The 20,306-nt window shown below is 42.7% G+C and overlaps 1 protein-coding gene across 1 annotated transcript; it reads left to right on the top strand.

Moving 5' to 3' along the window:
* Positions 1-611: 611 nt before the first annotated feature.
* spo11 (SPO11 initiator of meiotic double stranded breaks) lies at positions 612-17,149 on the top strand. The gene is given in 15 exon segments (XM_024005332.2): positions 612-1,106; positions 1,665-1,778; positions 2,595-2,683; positions 3,140-3,206; positions 3,296-3,404; positions 3,738-3,824; positions 4,449-4,485; positions 4,636-4,745; positions 4,841-4,940; positions 5,299-5,336; positions 7,319-7,395; positions 7,911-8,022; positions 10,080-10,092; positions 16,719-16,799; positions 16,802-17,149. Coding segments are annotated over 15 exon segments (1,182 nt in total). The 5' UTR covers positions 612-993; the 3' UTR covers positions 16,837-17,149.
* Positions 17,150-20,306: the final 3,157 nt, after the last annotated feature.

Genomic DNA, 20,306 nt, shown 5'->3' with positions numbered 1-20,306 from the left:
GCTACCAAATTTTTACCAAACATAGCTGTTTTGTGTCACAATTGGACATTGTTCTGGACATTGTTCCACTTTACCCTACCATAAGAACAAAAGGGTGCATTTAGGTTACTCACTCCACGGAAGGGAAGACTGCTGCTACCTCGTTCGCTCTCTTTGGTCTCCAACCAAGTTGCATGAATAAATGGATGAGCAAACAGAAGTGTATAGGACATTCAACTCTTGAAGGACAGTGGAAGTTGATGATCATATAAGTGATTCTTTATTTTTAAACGTAAAACCAACGCATCTCGGCCCTAGCTTTAGGGTTATACAGAGTGAAAAATGAATAGGAGGCTGGTTTATTTTTTTTTCTTCTAAATGATCACTTGACTGCGGGCCATAGCCCGGTGCATCAGTATAATCTTACTCTTAACTGTTGAACATTGTAGGCCTACTGAGTACTGACCCATTTTACCACACATGCTACGAAAGGYGGTTAGTTATCATGATCTTGAGCCTACTCTCTGAACATGTCTTGTGTGTAGTCTTTGAGCAGCTCACATACCCCGCCAATCTTGGGTGCGTTCGTAAATTCGCTCTGGCGAGTGAGGTCAGAGTGAGCTATTCTCTCGTTCGTGTCTGGAAGTAGCTAGCAAGCTAGCCAACGTTAGCCAGTCAGCTTGGGTGCATGACTGCGGTTGTGGTTCAGAACGCTCGGATCAACCCTACTCACTGGCCAGACCGTCCAGTGTGCGCTCGGAACGCCCCGAGAGCGAAACGCTCTGAATTGATGAACGGACAATCTGACTATGCTCTGAATTTACGAACGCCCAGAGCATACTCCGATCACACTCTGGCACTCTAGATTGAATTTACGAACACACCCCTTGTGTGTGGATTTGATTTCGCGCCAAACAACATTATTCCACGCGCGAGTTTGCTCTCGGTTAACATATACATGTACGGACGCCCTATTCATATTAATTTAATTCCGTTGTAAATCCCTCCACACGAATGGAATCAAACATGTCTGAACAGTTCGTTGAAATTGAGAATTTCGGCCTTGAGTTGTTGGAAAATGTTGATATGATGATGGAACCTCAACACAGCCATGAGGAAGTCAGCAGGTAATTTAGGCATATTTTTCTTTCTACACCGTGTGATTCACAGACAACCCTTGCGGATGTGATATCATTGCCTAGGCTAGGTCTATCTACAGCACAGTTTGATAAGGCTGGTGTGGGCCAGGGCCCATAGCCTAGGCTATTAGGTTACATATACACATTTTATTATAATCTAGACAATATCAAGGTGGACGGCAAGTAGCCTAGTGGTTAGAGCGTTGGGCCAGTAATCGAAAGGTTGCTAGATTACCCGAGTTGACAAGGTAAAAATCTGTCCTTCTGAACAAGGCACTTGTTAGCCCACTAGGCCGTCTTTGTAAATACGAATTTGTTCTTAACTGACTTYCCTTGTGCTTGTAGTTTTTACTATGCCGTAGTCTTTATTTTCATAATTGAGTTGAAACTTTAAAGGATACATTTTAACGTGGTTAGGCTTATGAAAAAATGATAGGATTGTTTGAATCAGTTTTGAATTTGTGGTCCACCGATTTTCCCATTAGTTACTGGCTACTACTAGTTAAACCTATCACCAAGGTTTATTTGGTAATTTCTTATGTGCAGCCAGGAAGTTTTAATCCTCATTGAAAAGGTGATTCTAGAGATAGTCACCAGTCTGTCCAAAGATGAAGCGCCAGTTTTGGTCCTACCCAACCGATCCAGCTGGGCCAATGTAAGGTAAGCCACTCACTTTGTTACTATAATGGCAAGCTTTTGGGCCATACTCACTCTGTTTGACCTTTAGCAAGATAAACATGTAAAACAGATGTCTTATTTATGTTATGTAAATACAGAATAACCTAGTAAAGTTACATTTGAAATAAGTGGTCATGTTYTGTAAACTGAACTTTGCACTCAATTTGATAAATCAGGTTCTGCAAGTGGTCTAAATTGCTGTTAAATGCATTTGGAGGAAATCCTTTAGTTCTTTGATCTCTCATTCTATCTGAATGTGTAAGAGAGCTAAGAAGTCAAAAGGGATTGGTGGGGTGGAAATTGTGTCAATAGAATCACCTAAAGTTTGGAACCGTAATCCTTGAAGCTGAAATAACTTCCTGACTGAATAGGTGTCAGTTTGATATTTAATAGTTTAAATATCAGTTTAAATATTTAAAAAGCACCAGCTACACATACAAACACACACACAAATCTGGCAGTTTGTGGAGGTCTTTAATGTGCACAGGCTGTGGAGATTTCATGCTTAGAATAAAGTGAACTGTCTGGTTGAGTCTACATCAAACCTCCTGACAGCTTAAAGCACATTCTGGCTCGGCCCTTTCAAATGTGAGAATCCCACAGATAGGGAGGCAAAGGTTTCACAGAGGAAATGCAGTCGAGGTATGGGGGAGGCCTATCACAGGTATCCCCCAGGGTTTGTGATTCTTAAAGATAAAGGTAGCGGGCTCCTTTACAAAGCTGATCAAAGATAGGAGACCAAATGTTCAGATTTTGTAAATAATTAATACTTTTTTTGTCTTCATTCCCAACTTTGAGTTTTGACAAAGCCGTTGGCCTTCAAATGACTACTGGAAGTTCTGTCACCACAGTTCGGAGCAACTGTTCCTCGTCTGTCACTAAATTTGGTGAGAAGAAAGACACACCACTGCCCCCCCCCCCCCCCCCCCCCCCTCCCTCTCACCCCCCCCCTCCCTCAGCCGTGCACAGAAAAAGTTACATTATTTAAATTCACAAACTTTAAACTACTCTAAGGAATTTAATCAGCCCTACTTTATGTGGCTTTCATTCTTATCCTCTCTGGGCTTACATGAACTAATTGCAAAAACTGCAACGACATGGTATGTCTTATGCTGCTGACAGACAGAAATATTATGGTCAGAGAAGCTTTCCTGGATCAGTTTTATTCACTATGGATTTCATTATCCATCCTAAAGAAAATCCTGAATTAACTACTTTGATGATGAAATGACCTATCATCAGATATCATAGGGGATTGATTGAATGGTTTTCTAGACTGTACTGGTATATTACAATATACTGGTAGCCTATAATACAGATGTTTAACTGGGTTTTCTATGCAGGGCACATTCTCAAGGTTCTATCCACCATCTACAAACTTGTGCAGAGCAACGTATATGCCACAAAAAGGTAATGTCTTGTCAGATAGCCAACGCATAAAAAAATACATTCTTGCCTTAACACCAGTACTTTGAGAAGTAGTTCTCTTGTTTGCACAGGGACATCTATTACAACGACACACAGCTTTTTGGTTCACAGAGGACTGTCGATTCCATTGTGGATGACATCTCCTGCATGCTCAAGGTTCCACGCAGAAGACTACATGTGGTGTGTATATAGTATGTGAGTGTGTGTGTGCGTTTGTGAGAGTACAATTTCAGTTCAAGAGGAGGCAACAATGGCCTGATATTGAATAAAATCATACTAAAACATTTGGAAATACCTTTTGATACGACATGTTATGATTAGTTCAGGGCTAACACATGAAAGCACTCAGTTATTTTCATATTTTTAGCCTATTTTCTGCCTCGTACAGGAAGCAACTGTGTATGTATTTTCCATTATTTCCATGATCAAAGAGCAATGAAATTCAACTTGACTCAAAAGCATTGTCGTTTGTGTGTGCACGTGTGTGTGTGTGTGTTTATTAACGGTCTCCAGCTAGCTACGTCCAAGGGCCTCATCTCAGGTGATCTTTGTTACCTGGAGGAGGACAGCACCAAGGTGGACTGCCACTCCAACTCCACTGTAAGTCCCACTAACACTAAATACATTCCCCCAACATCTCAGCATCGTCACAGTATGGTCATATGCCTGTTGAATATGCATATAATGTCAGGGAAAGGGAAAGGGGGTTACCTAGTCAGTTGTACAACTGAAATGTGTCTTCCGCATTTAACCCAACCCTTCTGAATCAGAGAGGTGCGGGGGGCTACCTTAATCGACATCCACGTCTTCCGTGCCCGGGGAACAGTGGGTTAACTGCCTTGTTCAGGGGTTAGATACCTATAATGTTACAATATACAGTATCATCATTCGCCATGAATGTTTAACAGTGCTAAACCTCTCCCATTTCAATGACATAACAGAGGTCTCTAGTCTCAGCCAAACTTAATAAATCCTGTGTTCACCTCTTTCTGGCCACAATCTCCAGGTTCAACCAATGAACTAATCACTCGGTCTATAGAATAATTGTTCAGAAAACCCKAAAAACTCAAACTGTTTACTTGTATTCTATCTACTGTTTGTGGGTTGCATAAATCAACTGACACCCAAACAGCTAGATTCATTTATCATTATATTTTTGTTGTTGTTTGAAAGCTAACAGTAACTTGCTATGTTGATAATTGTGTCTCTTAATTGTGTTCTCAGGCTACTCCAGTCTCTTCTAATGTTGGCGGGATCAGGAGTATCCTTTATAATCATGTCAGCTATTTCAGCAATATTGTAAAGAGCTTGTAAGACTTCCTTCCTCTTTTAACTAACACCTCCCACTCTTATCTATTGGTGAGGAAGAGTCCATCAGTCATGTTTGTGTTCACCTTGACCTGTTCTCCAGACATTGTGTCATCTGCTAAGTTTGTTTTGATAGTGGAGAAGGACGCCACCTTCCAGAAACTGCTCGATGATGACTTTTGCACCAAGTTATCTCCTTGCATCATGATCACAGTATGTCCTACTTATGGTTTTATTTTGAGCTATTGCTTTAAATGTAATGTGTTAATCATATGACTTATTATAAATCTGTTATGTGTTTGTGTCAGGGTAAAGGTGTCCCGGATGTGAACAGCAGGCTGATGGTGAGAAAGCTTTGGGACACCCTGCGCATCCCTATATTTGCTCTGGTGGATGCTGACCCTTACGGTAATACTCTCCACTCTTTTATCCTATCAAAGACACACACACACACACAGGGGTTGCGTGTCCTGCTCAGCCAACAGGCCTCTCTGATGTGTCAGGGTGGTTAGAATGGGAATTGTGTTGGTGTGTTCTAGCCCAGTGGAATCATCACACTGGGGCCCCTGGACTCACTGACACTGACTGTCCCTCTCCATACAGCACCTCTCTGCCCCCCTCCGCTCTCCTCACATCACATTGCGAGTCGCATGTGTAACACTTTACTTTGTTCTCTGTCCCCTTAGCTACATATCTCAGAGGATAATTGCTCTGGTATGGTGGTGATTGTATCGTGTCTCTTTTTGTCTTTCTCTCATTTTCCCAGGCATTGAGATCATGTGCATCTACAAGTACGGATCAGTGGTGAGTCCTGCCATGCCTGTGTATTTCTGTACATTATCCAACGTGGCTTGTGCAGTGTCTCGGTGCAAGAAATATGTAATTATTCTGGTCTCTTAAGTTGAAAAAAGGGAGCAGTCAACTATATCTGAGCATTTGAAGTGACATGAAGGGTAAAAGTAAAGTGATTGCGTGGGATCTCATTTGTGTGAGGTTTTTGTATGTGAGTGCATTTATGATCATGTGTGTTTCTGGTTTATATGATTATACCCCAGGTGGACTTGTGTGTCTGAATGTGTGTGTGATTTTATGTACGATATGCATGTCAGTGGCTTGCAAAAGTATTCACCCCCTTGGCATTTTTCCTATTTTTGTTGCCTTACAACCTGGAATTAACATGGATGTTTTGGGGGTTGTATCATTTGATTTACATAACATGCCTACCACTTTGAAGATGCAAAATATTTTTTCTTGTGAAACAAACAAGAAATAAGACAAAAAAACTGAACTTGAGCGTGCATAACTATTCACCCCCCCAAAGTCAATTACGGCTGCAAGTCTCTTGGGGTATGTCTCTATAAGCTTGGCACATCTAGCCACTGGGATTTTTGCCCATTCTTCAAGGCAAAACTGCTCCAGCTCCTTCAAGTTGGATTGGTTCCGCTGGTGTACAGCAATCTTTAAGTCATACCACAGATTCTCAATTGGATTAAGGCCTGGTCTTTGACTAGGCCATTCCAAGACATTTAAATGTTTCCCGTTAAACCACTCGAGTGTTGCTTTAGCAGTATGCTTAGGGTCATTGTCCTGCTGGAAGGTGAACCTCCGTCCCAGTCTCAAATCTCTGGYAGACTGAAACAGGTTTCCCTCAAGAATTTCCCTGTATTTAGTGCCATCCATCATTCCTTCAATTCTGACCAGTTTCCCAGTCCCTGCTGATAAAAAATGGGGATGTTGTTCTCGGGGTGATCAGAGGTGTTGGGTTTGCGCCAGACATAGCGTTTTCCCTGATGGCCAAAAGGTTCAATTTTAGTCTCATCTGACCAGAGTACCTTCTTCCATATGTTTGGGGAGTCTCCCACATGCCTTTTGGCAAACACCAAAACACTGTTTTCTGTCCACTCTTCTGTAAAGCCCAGCTCTGTGGATTGTAAGGCTTAAAGTGGTCCTATGGACAGATACTCCAATCTTCCCTGTGGAGCTTTGCAGCTCCTTCAGGGTTATCTTTGGTGTCTTTGTTGCCTCTCTGATTAATGCCCCCTTTGCCTGGTCCGTGAGTTTTGGTGGGCGGCCCTCTCTTGGCAGGTTTGTTGTGGTGCCATATTCTTTCAATTTTTTTATAATGGATTTAATGGTGCTCCGTGGGATGTTCAACATTTCTGATATTTTTTTATAACCCAACCCTGATCTGTACTTCTCCACAACTTTGTTCCTGACCTGTTTGGAGAGCCCCTTGGTCTTCATGGTGCCGCTTGCTTGGTGGTGCCCCTTGCTTAGTGGTGCCCCTTGCTTAGTGGTGTTGCAGACTCTGGGGCCTTTCAAAACAGGTGTATATATAAAGAGAGATCATGCAACAGATCATGTGACATTTAGATTGCACACAGGTTGACTATATTTAACTAATTATGTGACTTCTGAAGGTAATTGGTTGCACCAGATCTTATTTAGGGGCTTCATAGCAAAGGGGGTGAATACATATGCACGCACCACTTTTCCGTTTAGTTTTTWAWWTWWTTTTTTGAAACAAGTTCTTTTTTTCATTTCACTTCACCAGTTTGAATTATTTTGTGTATGTCCATTACATGAAATCCAAATATAAATCAATTTAAATTACAGGTTGTAATGCAACAAAATWGGAAAAACGACCAAGGGGGATGAATAGTTTTGCAAGGAACTGTATATGGTTGTATGTATTCACATATGTGTGTTTTATGAACAGTTTGTCAACCTGTCGATCTGTCTGGTTGTGTATTCACGTGTTTCTGTGTGTCTATCTTTCCCCTCAGGCCATGTCATTTCAGGCCCACAGTCTGACCGTCCCCAGCGTTATGTGGCTAGGCCTCCTCCCCTCTGACCTCCAGAGGTTTGGAGACAACCACTCGCTACTTCCTCCTTCCTACCTCTAATTGGGATTATATTCTGGGGATTTGGAGATTGTTTGTTTTGGTTTCTGTTGCTGTTGCCTTCGCTTGTTTCTCTCTCCCTGAGGAGCTGTTTTGGAGTGTATATTGAGTTTTAAGTATATGTSAGCTAGAGCAGTCTTAGCCTGAAAAGGGGGTTTTGACATAAGTCAAGTTTAATTGTAGTCTGCAAGCCTGCTCCTCCTAAGACTCTTAACTGTACAGGGCATAATCAAAAGCATCCACATTTTATACAGTTTGGACAGAAATGGAGAGAGCCGTAACTTTGTCAGGATATTTCCTTTGTTTCAGTTGTAGCAACTGAATGATTATTTCTATCTTAATATGGTCATTCAGAAGACCATCATCCAAAGCTATTTACAGTTAAGATATTTTTGTATGTCTCATAATATGACTGTTCATGTCTTGAACGAACTGAATTGAAAACTGTACTGATCATAACCCTTCTGTACTTTAGATTGAGAGTACCTGAGGATGCTCTGATCCCCCTCACACAGAGAGACCAGAATAAACTGACCAGCCTGCTGAAGAGACCCTACCTGGCCTGCCAACCTGCCTGGCAGAAAGAGGTCAGAGGGGGGAGGGCTACCATTTATGAGTGGTTTACATACAATACAAATATGGAAAGGCAGAATATGTGCAGTCAGTCTGTTATTAGAGATAAGGGAGAAGAAAGTTAAAGAACAGAATGTGTTCAGTCAATCAAATGTATTTATAAAGCCCTTCTTACATCAGCTGATGTCACAGAGTGCTGTACAGAAACCTAGCCTAAAACCCCAAACAGCAAGCAATGCAGGTGTAGAAGCACGATGGCTAGGCAAAACTCCCTAGAAAGGCATGAACCTAGGAAGAAACCTAGAGAGGAACCAGGCTATGAAGGGTAGCCAGTTTTCATAGCCGATCATTCAGAGTATCTCTACCGCTCCTGCTTCTCTAGAGAGTTGAAAACAGCAGGTCTGGGACAAGGTAGCATGTCCGGTGAACAGGTCAGGGTTCCATAGCCGCAGGCAGAACAGTTGAAACTGGAGCAGCAGCACAGCCAGGTGGACTGGGGACAGCAAGGAGTCATCATGCCAGGTAGTCCTGAGGCATGGTCGTAGGGCTCAGGTCCTCCGAGAGAGAGAGAAGAGAGAGAATTAGAGAGAGCATACTTAAATGCACACAGGACACCGGATAAGGCAGGAGAAATACTCCACATATAACAAACTGACCCTAGCCCCCCGACACATAAACTATTGCAGCATAAATACTGGAAGCTGAGACAGGCGGGGTCGGGAGACACTGGCCCCGTCTGACGATACCCCCGGACAAGGCCAAACAGGCAGGATATAACCCCACCCACTTTGCCAAGGCACAGCCCCCACACCACTTGAGGGATATCTTCAACCACCAACTTACTATCCTGAGACAAGTGTCACACCCTGACCTTAGTTATCTATGTTTTCTTTATTATTTTGGTTAGGTCAGGGTGTGACGAGGGTGGGTATGCTTGTTTTGTATTGTCTAGGGTTTTTGTATGTCATGGGGTGTTTGTAAGTCTAGGCATATGTAGGTCTATAGTGGCCTGAATTGGTTCCCAATCAGAGGCAGCTGTTTATCGTTGTCTCTGATTGGGGATCATATTTAGGTTGCCATTTTCCCTTGGGTATTTGTGGGTTCTTATTCTATGTTTAGTTGACTGTCTGCACTAGCCATATTAGCTTCACGGTTTGTTTTGTTCATTTTGTTCAGTGTTCATTCGTTTAAATAAAGAAGAATGTACGCTTATCACGCTGCGGCTTGGTCTCCTCCTTACGACGGACGTGACAACAAGGCCGAGTATAGCCCACGAAGATCTCCCCCACGGCACGAACCCAGGGGGGGCGCCATCCCGGACAGGAAGATCACGTCAGAGACTAAACCCACTCAAGTGACGCACCCCTCCTAGGGACGGCGTGGAAGAGCACCAGTAAGCCAGTGACTCAGCCCCTGTAATAGGGTTTGAGGCAGAGAATCCCAGTGGAGAGAAGTTAACCAGCCAGGCAGAGACAGCAAGGGCGGTTCGTTGCTCCAGTGTCTTTCCGTTTTACCTTCACACTCCCGGGCCAGACCTTACTCAATCATAGGACCTACTGAAGAGATGAGTTTTCAATAAAGACTTAAAGGTTGAGACTGAGTCTGCATCTCTCACATGGATAGGCAGACCATTCCATAAAAATTGAGCTCTATAGGAGAAAGTACTGCCTCCAGCTGTTTGCTTAGAAATTCTAGGGACAGTAAGTTGGCCTGCGTCTTGTGACCGTAGTGTACGTGTAGGTATGTACGGCAGGACCAAATCAGAAAGATAGGTAGGAGCAAGCCCATGTAATGCTTTGTAGGTTAGCAGTAAAACCTTGAAATCAGCCCTAGCCTTAACAGGAAGCCAGTGTAGAGAGGCTAGCACTGGAGTAATATGATCAATTTTTTTGGTTCTAGTCAAGATTCTAGCAGCCTTGTTTAGCACTAACTGAAGTTTATTTAGTGCTTTATCAGTGTACTCGGAAAGTAGAGCATTGCAGTAGTCTAACCTAGAAGTGACAAAAGCATGGATTAATATTTCTGTATCATTTTTGGACAGAAAGTTTCTGATTTTTGCAATGTTACGTAGATGGAAAAAAGCTGTCTTTGAAACAGTATTGATATGTTCGTCAAAAGAGAGATCAGGGTCAATAACGCCGAGGTCCTTCACAGTTTTTTTTTTTAGGCGACTGTACAACCAACCACCAAGCTTAAATTGTCAGATTCAACAGAAGATCTCTTTGTTTCTTGGGACCTAGAACTAGCATCTCTGTTTTGTCTGAGTTTAAAAGTAGAACATATGCCTCCATCCACTTCCTCATGTCTGAAACACAGGCTTCCAGGGAGGGCAATTGTGGGGCTTCACCATGTTTCATCGAAATGTACAGCTGTGTGTCGTCCGCATAGCAGTGAAAGTTAACATTATGTTTCCAAATTACATCACCAAGAATTAAAATATATAGTGAAAACAATAGTGGTCTTAAAACGGAGCCTTGAGGAACACCGAAATTTACAGTTGATTTGTCAGAGGACAAACCATCTACAGAGACAAACTGATATCTTTCCGACAGATAAGATCTAAACCAGGCCAGAACTTGTGTGTGTAGACCAATTTGGGTTTCCAATCTCTCCAAAAGATTGTGGTGATCGATGGTATCAAAAGCAGCACTAAGGTATAGGAGCACGAGGACAGATGCAGAGACTGCAGTCAGTCTGTTATTAGAGATAAGGGAGAGGAAAGTTTTAGAAGATAATGTGTGCTTCGCCCAGTTTGTATTCCCACCTCTCAAACCATTCAGGGAATGGTTGAATGCAATGTGGGTTGGTCTGTTTAGTAAACATGTCCCTAGTCTCCATTACCCTCCTCTGAAGAAACTATATGCTTGTAGTCCTTCACTCCTGTTTTATAAGACTAGGTAGTGTTCTCTTGAGTTTGTTTTTACTACAATTGTGCCATTTTGCAGGTGTGACACAGCACAGTGGAATGTGTTTGAGAGAGCTGTCAGCTCCCTGGTATTTGGGATACTTCAAGACAGATGTTGTGAAATATACTGAACAAAAATATAAACTTCAAAGATTTTACAAAGTTACAGTTCATATAAGGAAATCAGTCACTTGAAATAAACGAATTAGCCCCTCATCTATGGATTTCACTTGACTGGGAAGGGGTGCAGCCATGGGTGGGCCTTGGAGGGCATAGGCCCATCCACTTGGCAGCCAGGCCCATCCACTTGGCTGCCAGGCCCACCCACTGGGAAGCTAGGCCCAGCCAATCAGAATGTGTTTTTCTCCACAAAAGGGCTTTATTACAGACAGAAATACTCAGCACACCCCTCCTCAGACTATCCCGTAGGTGAAGAAACCGGATGTGGAGGTCGTGGGCTGGCGTGGTTACATGTAGTCTGCGGTTGTGAGGCCGGTTGGAAGTACTGCTAAATTCTCTAAAACGACGTTGGAGGCAGTTTATGGTAGAGAAATTACCATTAAATTATCTGGCAACAGGTCTGGTGGACATTCCTGCAGTCACTATGCCAATTGCACACATCTGTGGCATTGTGTTGTGTGACAAAACTGCACATTTTAAAGTGGCCTTTTATTGACCCCAGCACAAGGTGCACCTGCGTAATGATCATGCTGTTTAATCAGCTTCATTCTATGCCACACCTGTCAGGTGGATGGATTATCTTGGTTAAGGAAAAATGCTCACTAATAGCAATGTAAACAAATTTGTGCCCAGCATTTGAGAGAAATAAGCTTTTTATGCGTATGGAAAATGTCTAGGATTTTTTATTTCAGCTTATGAAACACTTTACATGTTTTATTTATATTTTTGTTCTGTGGTAGATAAGATCACACCTGGTGGTCCAGGATGAACTCTGTTTGCTCATCTTTGTTCCAAGATGGCTTAGCAGTTCAGACGTCATTTCTGTTTCGTATTGTCGTGTCCTGTATATATATATATATTTACACCTTTCTTCGCATATATTTTATTATCCAAGAACTCAACTACAAAAGCTTTCCTGCAAAAGCTTTCCTGCAACCCGCTTCACCAATTACAAAAAAGTATTATTTACCTCAAATCTGAAAATCCACCGTGGAAGCTAGCCAGGGGCTAATTCAGAAGCTAGCCAGAAAGCTAACCAGAAGCTATCCGATAGCTAGCCAGAAGCTAATCTGTAGCTGCCCAGAAATTAGCCGGTTTGCTGGCTAGCGTTGGTGTTTCAGCTGCCCACGTTTTGTGGTCATCAGCTATTCCTTTAGCTCGATAATCTACCGGCACTTTTGTGCAACGCGACTCGGACCGGAGCATTCCGGGACTTTTTTTCTGCATCAGTTTCCCCGGATTTCAGCCGCAGGCTCTGGACATTTGCACCTTGATTCGCAGCTAGCTAGCTGCAAACCGTGTGACTATTGGCTTACGTCGATCCCGGAGCAACATCAAATCATTCCGGAGCTAGCCAGCTGAGGAGTTCCATCAGCCATTCCTGGGCTACAGTCACCTATCCGGACCCGTTTTTTTTTGTTTGTTGTTGCCGCAGATACGGAGCCCCACCGGGCCTTCACGACTGACTGCCGACGTTATCTGCCCGAGGGAGTTATCCAACTGGCACCTCCGTCCGACGTTACCTGAACGCTCATCTGGGGCCCGCTAATCGTTAGCTGTCTTATCGGCTGCTATCTGAATAAGTTATCGGACAATTATCATTATTATTATTTTTTTTCTTTTTTTTTCTTGGGTCACTATATTATTTTGCCAATTTGGATTGATCCCCTCTACCACACGGAACCCCACTACCTACCGACGGAAGCACGAGGTATCTACAAATAGACCTCCATCCTATGCTATCTTGCTCCCGATAGCCATCTACCCGGCCAGCTGTCTGGATCGCCGTGACCCCAACCAACCTCTACTCACTGGACCCTTTTTGATCACTCGATTAAGCATGCCTCTCCTTAATGTAAATATGCCTTGTCCATTGCTGTTCTGGTTAGTGTTTATTGGCTTATTTCACTGTAGAGCCTCTAGCCCTGCTCACTATACATATCCAACCTCTCAGTTCCACCACCCACATATGCAATGACATCACCTGGTTTCAATGATGTTTCTAGAGACAATATCTCTCTCAATCATCACTCAATACCTAGGTTTACCTCCACTGTTTCACATCCTACCATACCTTTGTCTGTACATTATTCCTTTAAGCTATTTTATCGCCCCCAGAAACTTCCTTTTACTCTCTGCTCTAGAAGTTTCTAGACAACCAATTCTCATAGCTTTTAGCCGTACCTTATCCTACTCCTCCTCTGTTCCTCTGGTGATGTAGAGGTGAATCCAGCCGCCTGCAGTACCTAGCTCCACTCCTATTTCCCCAGGCGCTTCTCTTTTGATGACTTCTGTACAGTAATAGCCTTGGCTTCATGCATGTTAACATTAGAAGCCTCCTCCCTAAGTTTGTTTTGTTCACTGCTTTAGCACACTCTGCCAACCCGGATGTTTTAGCCGTGTCTGAATCCTGGCTTAGAAAGACCACCAAAAATTCTGACATTTTTCATCCCCAACTACAAGATTTTCAGACAAGATAGAACGGCCAAAGGGGGCGGTGTTGCAATCTACTGCAAAGTTGCCTGCAGAGTTTTCTGTTTTATACTATCCAGGTCTGTTCCCAAACAATTTGAACTTCTACTTTTAAAAATCCACCTCTCTAAAAAACAAGTCTCTCACCGTTGCCGCCTGCTTAAGACCACCCTCTGCCCCCAGCTGTGCTCTGGACACTATATGTTAACTGATTGCCCCCATCTATCTTCAGAGCTCGTGCTGCTAGGCGACCTAAATTTGAACATGCTTAACACCCCAGCCACCCTACAATCTAAGCTTGATGCCCTCAATCTCACACAAATTATCAATGACCTACCAGGTACCACCCAATTCCGTAAACACGGGTACCCTCATAGATATCATCCTAACAAACTTGCTCCAAATACACCTCTGCTGTTTTCAACCAAGATCTCAGCGATCACTGCCTCATTGCCTGCATCCGTAATGGGTCAGCGGTCAAACGACCTCCACTCATCACTGTCAAACGCTCCCTGAACACTTCAGCGAGCAGGCCTTTCTAATCGACCTGGCCGAGGTATCCTGGAAGGATATTGACTCATCCCGTCAGTAGAGGATGCCTGGACATTTTTTTTAAAATGCCTTCCTCACCATCTTGAATAAGCATGCCCCATTTCAAGAAATTTAGAAACCAGGAACAGATATAGCCCTTGGTTCTCTCCTGACCTGACTGCCCTTAACCAACAGAAAAACATCCTATGGCGTTCTGCATTAGCATCGAACAGCCCCCGTGATATGCAACTTTTCAGGGAAGCTAGAAACCAATATCACAGGCAGTTAGAAAAGCCAAGGCTAGCTTTTTCAAGCAGAAATTTGCTTCCTGCAACACAAATTCAAAAAAAGTTCTGGGACACTGTAAAGTCCATGGAGAATAAGAACACCTCCTCCCAGCTTCCAACTGCTCTGAAGATAGGAAACAACTTGTCACCACCGACAAATCCACTATAATTGAGAATTTCAATAAGCATTTTTCTACGGCTGGCCATGCTTTCCACCTGGCTACCCCTACCCCGGACAACAGCACTGCCCTCCCCTCTGCTACTCGCCCAAGCCTTCCCATTTCTCTTTCTCCCAAATACAGTCAGCTGATGTTCTAAAAGAGCTGCAAAATCTGGACCCTTACAAATCAGCCGGGCTAGATAATCTGGACCCTTTCTTTCTAAAACTATCTGCTGAAATTGTTGCCACCCCTATTACTAGCCTTTTCAACCTCTCTTTCGTGTCGTCTGAGATTCCCAAAGATTGGAAAGCAGCTGCGGTTATCCCCCTCTTCAAAGGGGGGACACTCTTGACCCTAACAGCTACAGACCTATATCTATCCTACCCTGCCTTTCTAAGGTCTTCGAAAGCCAAGTCAACAAACAGATTACCGACCATTTCGAATCCCACCATACCTTCTCCGCTATGCAATCTGGTTTCAGAGCTGGTCATGGGTGCACCTCAGCCACGCTAAAGGTCATAAACGATATCTTAACCGCCATCGATAGGAACAATACTGTGCAGCCGTATTCATTGACTTGGCCAAGGCTTTTGACTTGTCAATCACCACATCCTCATCGGCAGACTCGACGCCTTGGTTTTCTCTAATGATTGCCTCGCCTGGTTCACCAACTACTTCTCTGCTGATCGAGTTCAGTGTTTCAAATCGGAGGGTCTGTTTGTCCGGGCCTCTGGCAGTCTCCATGGGGGTGCCACAGGTTCAATTCTTGGACCGACTCTCTTCTCTGTATACATCAATGATGTCGCTCTTGCTGCTGGTGATTCTCTGATCCACCTCTACGCAGACGACACTCTATTCTGTATACTTCTGGCCCTTCTTTTGACACTGTGTTAACAACCCTCCAGGCGAGCTTCAATTCCATACAACTCTCCTTCCGTGGCTCCAATTGCTCTTAAATACAAGTAAAACTAAATGCATGCTCTTCAACCGATCGCTGCCTGCACCTGCCCGCCTGTCCACCATCACTACTCTGGACGCTCTGACTTAGAATATGTGGACAAACTACAAAATACCTAGGTGTCTGGTTAGACTGTAAACTCTCCTTCCAGACTCACATCAAACATCTCCAATCCAAAGTTAAATCTAGAATTGGCTTCCTATTCCGCAACAAAGCATCCTTCACTCATGCTGCCAAACATACCCTTGTAAAACTGACCATCCTACAATCCTCGACTTCGGTGATGTCATTTACAAAATAGCCTCCAAAACCCTACTCAATAAATTGGATGCAGTCTATCACAGTGCCATCCGTTTTGTCACCAAAGCCCCATATACTACCCACCACTGGCGACCTGTACACTCTCGTTGGCTGGCCCTCGCTTCATACTCGTCGCCAACCCACTGGTTCCAGGTCATCTACAAGACCCTGCTAGGTAAAGTTCCCCCTTATCTCAGCTCGCTGGTCACCATAGCAACACCTACCTGTAGCACGCGCTCCAGCAGGTATATCTCTCTGGTCACCCCAAAACCAATTCTTCCTTTGGCCGCCTCTCCTTCCAGTTCTCTGCTGCAATGACTGGAACGAACTACAAAAATCTCTGAAACTGGAAACACTTATCTCCCTCACTTGCTTTAAGCACCAGCTGTCAGAGCAGCTCATAGATTACTGCACCTGTACTATAGCCCATCTATAATTTAGCCCAAACAACTACCTCTTTACCTACTGTATTTATTTATTTATTTTGCTCCTTTGCACCCATTATTCTCTCTCTACTTTGCGCTTCTTCCACTGCAAACCAACCATTCCAGGTTTTTTAGTTTTTATTTTACTTCTGTGTTGTATTTACTTCGCCACCATGGCTTTTTTATATTTTATTTATTATATCATATATTTGTTTGCCTTCACCTCCCTTATCTCACCTCACTTGCTCACATTGTATATAGACTTATTTTTTTCACTGTATCATTGACTATATGTTTGTTTTACTCCATGTGTAACTATGTGTTGTTGTATGTGTCGAACTGCTTGCTTTATCTTGGCCAGGTCGCAATTGTAAATGAGAACGTGTTCTCAATTTGCCTACTCTGGTTAAATAAAGGTTAAATAAAATAAAATAAATAAATAAAATCTTCCTCTTGCACATCTTTAAGACATGTTTTGTCCTTTGTTGCAGATGGAATGATGCAACGAAGCAAGGTGAAAGCTGAGATCCAGTCCCTGGCCTCCATAGCCCCTGATTTCCTCAGCCGCGTCTACTGCCAAACAAGCTGCGCTACGGGGGCTGGATATGATCACACACTGCCCTTCGGTGGATGGTGGGATGTGGATTTGATTGGCTGGATTCAAGCGTGTATGGATGTGGTACAGTTGCAGTGTGACCTGATACAACATTGTACATCACATTTTTATATTATTGACTATTTTAGGTCATTATATTTATATGATGTGTATATTTTACAAAATTATTCTAGATTAGAGTATCAGTCCACCTGAAGTGGCCAATTGACTGTGATTGACTGTGTCCTTGATGGTAATGTATCTGTGGATACTAAAAATGTACATTTTCTGCCACTTGTTGTTAATCACATCAAAATAAAATGTTATTTGTCACATGGTTCATAAGTAACAGGTGTAGCAGTGAAATGCTTACTTACATCACAGTGAAGAAGTTACTCCAGGATGCTGGCCTTCTAGGCAGAGTTCCTCTGTCCAGTGTCATTGTTCTTCTTTCCCATCTTAATCTTTTATTTTTATTGGCCAGTCTGAGATATGGATTTTTCTTTGCAACTCTGCCTAGAAGGCCAGCATCCCGGAGTCGCCCTCTTCACTGTTGACATTGAGACTGGTATTTTGCGTGTACTATTTAATGAAGCTGCCAGTTGAGGACTTGTGAGGAATCTGTTTCTCAAACTAGACCCTCTAATGTACTTGTCCTCTTGCTCAGTTGTGCACCTAGGCCTCCCAATCCTCTTTCTATTCGGGTTAGAGCCAGCTTGCGCTGTTCTGTGAAGGGAGTAGTACACAGCGTTGTAGATCTTGGCAATTTCTCACATGAAAAAAGCCTTAATTTCTCAGAACAAGAATAGACTGATGAGTTTCAGAAGAAAGTTATTTGTTTCTGGCCATTTTGAGCCTGTAATCGAACCAACAAATGCTGATGCTCAAAATACTCAACTAGTCTAAAGGCCAGTTTTATTGCTTCTTTAATCAGAACAACAGTTTTCAGCTGTGCTAACATAATTGCAAAAGGGTTTTCTAATGATCAATTAGCCTTTTAAAATGATAAACTTGGATTAGCTAACACAACGTGCCATTGGATCACAGGAGTGATGGTTGCTGATAATGGGCCTCTGTACGCCTATGTAGATATTCCTTTTTTTTTCTCAAATCTGCCATTTCCAGCTACAATAGTCATTTACAACATTAACAATGTCTACACTGTATTTCTGATCAATTTTATGTTATTTTAATCGACAAAAAATGTGCTTTTCATTCAAAAACAAGGACATTTCTAAGTGACCCCGAACTTTTAAACGGTGGTGTACATATACAGTTGAAGTCGGAAGTTTCCATACACCTAGCCAAATACATTTAAACTCAGTTTTTCACAATTCATGACATTTAATCCTAGTAAAAAATCCCTGTCTTAGGTCAGTTAGGATCACCACTTTATTTTAAGAATGTGCAATGTCAGAATGATTCATTTCAGCTTTTATTTCTATCATCACATTCCCAGTGGGTCAGAAGTTTACATACACTCAATTAATATTTGGTAGCATTGCCTTTAAATTGTTTAACTTGGGTCAAACATTTAGGTTAGCCTTCCACAAGCTTCCCACAATAAGTTGGGTGAATTTTGGCCCATTCCTCCTGACAGAGCTGGTGTAACAGTCAGGTTTGTAGGCCTTGCTCGCACATGCTTTTTCAGTTCTGCCCACAAATATTCTATAGGATTGAGGTCAAGGCTTTGTGATGGCCACTCCAATACCTTGACTTTGTTGTCCTTAAGCCATTTTGCCACAACTTTGGAAGTATGCTTGGGGTCATTGTCCATTTGGAGACCCATTTGCGACCAAGATTTAACTTCCTGACTGATGTCTTGAGATGTTGCTTCAATATATCCACATAATTTTCCTGCCTGTGATGCCATCTATTTTGTGAAGTGCACAGTTCTCCTGCAGCAAAGCACCCCCACAACATGATGCTGCCACTCCGGTGCTTCACGGTTGGGATGGTGTTCTTCGGCTTGCGAACATCCCCCTTTTTCCTCCAAACATAACGATGGTCATTATGGCCAAACAGTTCTATTTTTGTTTCATCAGACCAGAGGACATTTCTCCAAAAAGTATGATCTTTGTCCCCATGTGCAGTTGCAAACTGTAGTCTGGCTTTTTTCTGGCAGTTTTGGAGCAGTGGCTTCTTCCTTGCTGAGCGGCCTTTCAGGTTATGTCGATATAGGACTTGTTTTACTGTGGAAATAGATACTTTTGTACCGGTTTCCTCCAGCATCTTCACAAGGTCATTTGCTGTTGTTCTGGGATTGATATGCACTTTTCGCACCAAAGTACGTTCATCTCTAGGAGACAGAACGCGTCTCCTTCCTGAGCGGTATGACAGCTGCATGGTCCCATGGTGTTTATACTTGCGTACTATTGTTTGTACAGATGAACGTGGTACCTTCAGGCGTTTGGAGATTGCTCCCAAGGATGAACCAGACTTGTGGAGGTCTACAATTTTTCTGAGGCCTTGTCTGATTTCTTTTGATTTTCCCATGATGTCAAGCAGAGGCACTGAGTTTGAAGGTAGGCCTTGAAATACTTCGACAGGTACACCTACAATTGACTCAAATGATGTCAATTAACTCAATTAGCCTATCAGAAGGTTCTAAAGCCATGACATAATTTTCTGGAATTTTCCAAGCTGTTTGAAGGCACAGTCAACTTAGTGTATATAAACTTCTGACCCACTGGAATTGTGATACAGTGAATCATAAGTGAAATAATCTGTTAACAATTMTTGGAAAAATGCCATGTGTCATGCACAAAGTAGATGTCTTAACCGACTTGCAAAAACTATAGTTTGTTATCAAGAAATGTGTGGAGTGGTTGAAAAATGTGTGTTAATGACTCCAACCTAAGTGTTTGTAAACTTCCGACTTCAACTGTAGGTAGGGGTGAAGTATTGTCTAAAGTTGTGTTGGTCTCATGGAAGTATTGACTGGTCCAGTTCTAGGGAGGTGTTGCAGACTTTACTTTCCATAGAGGACAATGCTATGATATCATCAAACATATCCTGTCGGTGTATTTAGGCACTGTGATATACAGACATTAGCTGCTAATAATTGTGCACCCATCTTCTTGTGGCCACTAGTCAAAGGTAATGCCTCCACCCGTTTCCTTCTGTGAGTACCATTTTTCTATACCATTTTTCCTATTGTCATGTGGTCATGAAAAAGTTTTTAACCAATAATATGTAGCACCATATAATGACTAGTATGTGCCACCAGATGGAGACAGTGATCTTTGGTGCTTATGAAACATCATTTTCATTATGAAACACTAACTACAAAGTCAGATTTCAAAGTCAAAATTGGCACCCAAACTCATTTTTTTGTTGCTTTTTGGTATTCATATAAGGTTAGGATTAGGAATACGGTTGGCAGTGTGGTTAGGGTTAGGTTGAAAATAACATTTTAAGAAGATAAATTGAAATGGGCGGGGTTTATGACAGTGGGTATAGCAGCTATTGACGACCCTTTGGC

The sequence above is a fragment of the Salvelinus sp. IW2-2015 genome, linkage group LG17, assembly GCF_002910315.2.
Source record: "Salvelinus sp. IW2-2015 linkage group LG17, ASM291031v2, whole genome shotgun sequence".
Lineage (NCBI taxonomy): Eukaryota > Metazoa > Chordata > Actinopteri > Salmoniformes > Salmonidae > Salvelinus > Salvelinus sp. IW2-2015.
Note: the sequence above shows the minus strand (reverse complement) of the source record. Positions and strands in the feature narration are given on the sequence as shown.